Source organism: Salvia splendens, unplaced genomic scaffold (assembly GCF_004379255.2).
Source record: "Salvia splendens isolate huo1 unplaced genomic scaffold, SspV2 ctg293, whole genome shotgun sequence".
NCBI classification, from domain to species: Eukaryota; Viridiplantae; Streptophyta; class Magnoliopsida; order Lamiales; family Lamiaceae; genus Salvia; species Salvia splendens.
The window spans coordinates 9123-16069 of record NW_024598933.1 but is presented as its reverse complement, the minus strand read 5'-3'; the positions used below and the strand labels follow the sequence as shown (position 1 = coordinate 16069).

At 38.3% G+C, this 6947-nt stretch overlaps 1 protein-coding gene across 1 annotated transcript; it reads left to right on the top strand.

Moving 5' to 3' along the window:
- Positions 1 to 361: 361 nt before the first annotated feature.
- On the top strand, positions 362 to 867 carry LOC121789638. The gene is made up of 2 exons (XM_042188049.1): positions 362 to 707; positions 793 to 867. Exons 1-2 carry the CDS (start codon positions 381 to 383, stop codon positions 853 to 855), a joined length of 390 nt encoding a protein of 129 aa, XP_042043983.1. The 5' UTR covers positions 362 to 380; the 3' UTR covers positions 856 to 867.
- The last annotated feature ends 6080 nt before the right edge of the window (positions 868 to 6947 follow it).

The following is a 6947-nucleotide window of genomic DNA, read 5'->3' as shown; positions in this document are numbered from 1 at the left end:
CTCGTTAACTACAAAACTTTTGTATAATGTAGAATATCCAAGTTCCAAAACTGCCTATATAAACAATGTGTATAGCAGATGTGTAAGTAATTCACCAAGCCTTGACTAACTTTAGTTGCTATATATAAAGAAATGTCGAATTTGAAGGTGAGCATGAAGCTGTTGATAGACACACGAGGCAAGCGAGTCCTGTTCGCTGATGCTGGCAAGGATTGTGTGGATTTCCTCTTCCACATACTTTCTTTGCCGTTGCCACCATCATTAGCCTTCTGAAAACCCAAGGAATGGTGGGATCTTTGCCCAATCTCTACAAAAGCTTAGAAACCCTCAGCGAAACCTACATACTTCCCGACCAGAAAAAAGATACATAACCGAAACCGATGCCGCCCATCTCCAGTTCCTCGGTACTGGTGCTGGTCAGTCTCCGAATAAATTTTACATATGCAGCCATTGTGTCGGTTATGTTTCTGATGAACCAGGCACCCCGCGTGGTTATGGCCTCGAATATAACCTATGTGGCTCCTCCAGCTGCCAAATCGTCGTCGGAGGGAGGTGGTTTGGTGAAGGGGGTGGTGACCTATATGGTCATGGACGATTTGACGATCAAGCCTATGTGTACCATCTCCAGCATTACTATGCTCAATAAGTTTAATGTTAAGGAGGTGGGTGCTTTGGAAGAGAAGCTTGTTACTCTGGGAATGAATGAGGTATATTCTTCTCTCGCTTACTATGTTTCTTCATCTTCTTCGCTTATACTTAATACTTTTAGTAACATTTTGTGTTATCTGATAGGGTGTGAAGTTGCTCAAGACTTCTGTGCAGAGCAAGAAGGTTCTCACAGATGTCTTCATTTAATTAGTTGAAGAAGAAATGTTGCCTGCTTTTGATATCCTTTTGTGTATCCGGTTAGATTGCTTTTGCGGTAGTTGTGAGTTCTAACGCTTGTCGCTGCTAGTGTGTGTGTGTGTGTGTGTGTGTGTGTATGTATGGTGGCAAATGGCAATATATGTAAATATCTATGTATGAACTCTCCTTTTCAAACCATGTGTCTCATTTTCTATCAATTTGTCTATGGGAACGCTGTTTAGAATCTTTAGATCAGATGTCCATGGCAATATTTTTTGATTATATTGGCTTTGGACAGTTGGTAAGATTAAATTATTTTTGGTTTTTTAAGATCTTGCACCCTACATTTCATGGTGATCCTCGGTTTACACAATTGTTGATTTGTCGATGGATACGAACAATTCATAAATTTAATCTTATTTTAGTTACACATTGTTATTTCAAGTGAGAAAATAGAAATAAAGGTTACTAGTAGTACGGACTCCTATTAGTTTCCAACAGGCCCTAAATCTATGTATTGGGCCGGTCGACAGTTTGTGGGCATTTAATTAAAGCCCAACCAACGAAATTTACGACTTAAACAAATCTGCCTCTCGTTTTCTAATTAGTTGTACTTGGCTAACGCAATATTCGATGCTATTGAGGACTTTGACTTGATTTTAAGCACATTGTCACAATAAATATGTTACTAGTACTCTTCAATGCAATGTGCATTAATTAGTCACATGTTTATAGTAGTAGAATGAGTATTGAGCTCAAATTGGCACAAAATTTAATGAATATACTAGGAGTATATGTTATTCTGCTAATGATACAAAGTGTATGGGATGTACATAACAATTACCGTTAATTCGATCCATCATCTATGAGATCTTTAAACAATTACTTTTTACCATTTTGATTTTTTTTAAATAGAGATTTTGTCCACATACACTTGATTCTTATGCTTTTATATTTTTATTCAGGTCCTTAAATTCTATTTGAAGCTTTGAATTTTTTATTTTTCTTTACTAAAACTAGGACTCTATGTCAAAAATAAGTAATATACTTACACTACAATTAGGAAGCTTAAAAATCATTATCCTTCAAACTATGTAATTTATTTGACTATGCGCAAATATTATTATAGTGAGAGGGACATTATATGTCCCATGGTTGGAGACAAAAAAAAGGAGATAAACGCGTTAGATTTGCACATGAATTGAACTCCAAAGTCAGAGTTATTTCCACAAACATCAACTACTTCAATCTATTTTATTAGTCCATTTCTTAGCAGCCTTTTAAAAACTTTTTTCTGTGAATTTAAGGACTTGGGGTTCCCATTTGGATATAAATATCTTTATATAATAGTGGTAGATAACATATATATTCACCATCACTTTATAAATGGGCAAAAGGAGGCACCTACTCTTGACGAATAAACACAAGCTTTGTTATATGCTGAGCGTTAAATATTTATCTACTACTACTATATTTATCACAACAAGGTTATCAATTTTATTTTTTTATTGAGATTTGAGATGACAACCCTCTATTTTATTGAACAATAAAAATGGGATCAAAGGATATTGAGAAAAAGTGATTACGTATAATTTAAGATCAAAGAAAGACATTGCATATGTATGTAATCATGTAATGTAAGTTTTTAATGGAAGACTTCCAAAAATAAATGGTAGAATTCAAATCGCAGGAGAGTCTTCCTTTTATTTTGGGCCCTGCTGACAGAGTCTCACAAACACATACATAAACGGTAAACCGGTAAATCCTTCTCTTTTATTTTTAAAAACAATGTTACTCTTCCCTCCGTCTACCATTTAAAAGTCATTTTGACTCGGCACAAATTTTAAGAAACTGTTTGACTTTATTAAGAAACACTAAAGGGAGAAAGTGGGTGGAATGTGAGACCTATTTAAAGTATTAGTAGTTTTATATTGAATTGTAAGTGTAAAAAGTTGGTAAATTGTGGGGTTCAGTACTAAAAATAGAATAAAACAAATGGTTCTATAAATCATGGTCTATGGACAACTAAAATGGCAAAATGATTCTTTAAATGGTGAACGAAGGGAGTAATTTGTAAATATACTCCATGCTAAAAGTAGTAAATTAATAATGAATAAAAATAAATTAGTTATGGTAGTTTCTTACACAGTAAAAAGTGAGGGACTGAAATATTTAACTCTTGATCACAAATTCATGTAAAAAAGTCTTAATCACAAATTAGCGAAAAAAAACCTAGAATATGCTCTGTTTACCGACGTAGAATTTTGCCTGTTGTAACGGAAAGTTAGAATTGAATCGCCTGCTTTTTATGACTTTTTCTTTTAGAGCTTCCACAGTGGGACGGATGTCCCGGAGAACATCCCGATGGACTTTCCAAAAACACCTCATACCACGTCATAAGGACATCCCACTGCACAATGACGGACATCCCGACGGACATCCACAAAAAAAAAATAAAAAATCGAGACATCCGCCGGGACGTCCGTCGTGGCACTGCAATGGTGGACGTCCCAACGGACGTCCTGAAAAGCCGCGGATGTGTAGTGTCCGCAGCCGACGTCCGCGTCCGCGTCTGCCCCTCCCTCGCCTAATGGCGGACGTCCCGCGCAGATGTGCGGCACGCCATCCGACGTCCAGCGGGACATCCTCCATTGTGGATGTTCTTAGAATAATCTTGTCCACCATTTAAAAAAACACTTTTAATTCAGCGCAAGTTCAAAAGATTGCTTGACTTTTGTAAAAGAAAATAAATGACAAAAGTAAGTGAAATATGACTTTCATTTTTAGTACTCCCCCGGTTCTCAAAATATATAAAACTGTAAATAATACGGATTCTAATGTATAATTGGCAAAGTAAGAGAGAAATTGAAAAATGTAACATAGAGAGAGCGAAAAGATAGTAGGAGTGTTAGTGGATTGTGGGTACGCATTATAAATGAAAACTTTCGATATTTAAACTTGGTCTAATTTAGGGATGACAATAAATGATAAAATTAGTCTATTTTTTGTGCGGATAGAGTATTAATTTTATAAAGTACATCGAATGTAAAAAGTTATTGGAATATGAAGTTTGTATATTCAATATAGAAAAAAAGTAAATGATTCTTTAATTTAAATCATAAACAACCCAAAATGCAAAATGCTCCTTCTGTCCGCGAATAGGAGTCTCGTTTTTTCATTTTGGTCCGTCCGCGAATAGGAGTTCCGATTCATAATTACTATAAATGGTAAAGATGTCACACATTCTACTAACTCACTACACTCACATAGTATCATTTAAAACTGTATATATAAGTGAGACTCATATTCAACTCACTTTCTTCTACCCACTTTTATTAACATTTCTTAAAATCAGTGCCGGATAGGAATGAAACTCCTATTTACAGACGGAGAGAGCAGCTATTTAAATAATGGACGGATCTTAATCTATAAATCGCTTAAATATATTTTGAAGGAAGCGAATGTAGTACTACTAAGAAAGAAAAGGAAACGAGCGTAAAAGTAACTGAAAATAATGTTTGCTTCATAATATATGGTTAAATATGTAAATTAGGTAGAACAAATAAAAAAAAGTGTAATATATTTGGGTATAATTTAATTATCGGTGAAAAATATAGGTCTACTATGAATTTGGAGAAAAAAACCTCAATACGTATACAGGCTGCTAATGGAACAAAAAATAAAACGGAATAAACCAAAAATTACTAAGAAACAATGATAACAAAGCAACTCAAGTGCAAGTTGAACAAAGAAAAGATCCTTCTTTTACACCAACAAGAGATCAAATAGTTTCCTTCTTGGTGAAATTAACTGAATTCCAAACTCACTAGACAAAAACCATGCCATTAATTTCCAACCGAACTTTCAATAAAAACTCTATGTTTTAAAGTAATCCCATCAATATAAACCACATGCGCTTTAACTTTTACGAGCAAGACGAATGCCTGTGTTGAACTTTATTAGAGAAAAACAAAATACTTGTCAATAAAACTCAAGACGTTAGTTAAAACAAATCCATCTTTTCTTTTTCCTTCTTGTAGAAAAAATCTACAAGAAAATAATATGTAGGACGGTATTAATTCAGAGAACACTATATAGTGTTGGTTCTACTGATTACAAGAGATAAAAGCCGGGCGTAATACAACCCAAAAGAAGGAATACAAGAAACGAAACTGAACTGAATTACAATGAAACAAATAAACCGTGAATGTTTAGCCGAGTCGAGGAGGCCTCTTCCCGCAAGACGAGATACGCCCCGGTAGTGCTCTTCGGTTTGACGTGTCGTCTCCAAAGGTAAAGCGGCTACGTCTCTATTGATGCAGCACCGCAATCAGTAGAGCTCCGGCGAGCTGGATGGAGGAGAGGGCAGAGCTTCGACAGAAGGACAATGCAGAGAGAGGGAGAGAGCTTATGATGATGCAGAAGGCTTGTAATGGTGTGTACTAATGCAGTGGTATGGCTAGCCTATTTATAGGCCAAGCCACCATGCAGGGTCAACCGAGCCATGAAGGCTCATTGATGGAGTACGGACTAAACAAGCCCAACAGCAGTGACGGCCCATCAGCCCAAAGCCCAAGGAAGAGTATCAGATCGGCATTACCAAAGAGTTCGGCCCCAGCCTACAGCTCGGTAAAAGCCAACCAATCAGTTCGGCATTACCAAAGAGTTCGGCCCCAGCCTACAGCTCGGTAAAAGCCGACCAATCAAGCTCTACTCTCAGACCGGCAAAAGCTGCTCGGCAATAGTTCAGCAGTTCGGTCTCAGTATTTGACCGAACTGGGAGATAGTCAACTCATGTCAGAACCTCCACGATCTCCACTACACCCACGATCTATTTAGTGGTGTCAAGCAGTCATTAATTCAGGCAGGATAGTGGGCCCATGCAGGATTGCATGACCTCCACGACATCCACTACCTAGTTAGTGGTGATACAAGCCACGATCTTAGTTCAATGTATAAATAGAACTTAGATCAGATAGAAAAGGTTTAAGTTCTAAGGAAGTTCTCTAGAGAGCAAATATCAAATAGCAAGTCTGTATTGTAAGCTGTAATCCCAGATCAAGCAATACAACTCTGCCCTCTTTTCTTCCCGTGGACGTAGATTTACCTCAGTAAATCGAACCACGTAAATTCTTTGTGTCGTGATCTGTATTTTCCTGCATTCACCAACACCAAAAACTCGCGGACTCATCACTGGCGCCGTCTGTGGGAAACAGAGAACCAAATTTGTGATAAAGCGAATTTTCGACCCTTTTTCCACCCCAAAAAAAATGCATACCAGATCACATAACACCCATAATACCGTTCGTCATAACCGTGAGAAAGCTAGTCCAGCTCGCAGGTCTGAAAAACGGCCTCGGGAGACATCTACCTCCGGTTCTCACGAAGAAGGAACAAGCCACTCCAGGAGAGATCGCACCGAGTCTTCCCAACAGCCCGATTTAAATGAAGCTGTCAAGCTGTTCTTGGCCGAGAAGCAGGAGGAGTTCTTAACCTTCCTGCAGAAGAGCCAACAGCCGGAGAAGACAACGGCGGATTCTCCCTCCTCATCCAGACATGAAAGTCACTACCGCAGTAGTGACGTGTCTTCCAGGAGAAAGAATCCTCAACCCCGACATGTTCCTGTTCCTCCTCGGTACCGGAACCACAGGAGAACTCCATCTCCTCCGTACCGAAGAGATGTCGAGTTCGTCTGAAACGAGCTGCAAGCTAACGATTGTGAGTCCAAGCTTCTAAAGAGGATACAAGACCACAATTCGGCTTAAACAAGCAGTTCGTCTGAAACGAGCTGCAATAAGCCAACGATTGTGAAGTCCAAGCTTCTAAAGAGGATACAAGACCACAATTCGGCTTAAAAATCAAGCACTTCGTCTGAAACGAACTGCAACGAAAGTCCGATTCTCGCGATAAAACTTGCCTGAATTAGGACAAGGGAAAGTCCGATCCACGCGATAAAACTCGCCGAATTAGGACAAGGGAAAGTCCGATCCCCAAATTAGGACAAGGGAAAGTCCGATCCCCAAATTAGGACAACGGAAAGTCCGATCCGAGCGATAAAACTCGCCAAATTAGGACACAAGACGAGTCCGGTCAAAGATGTT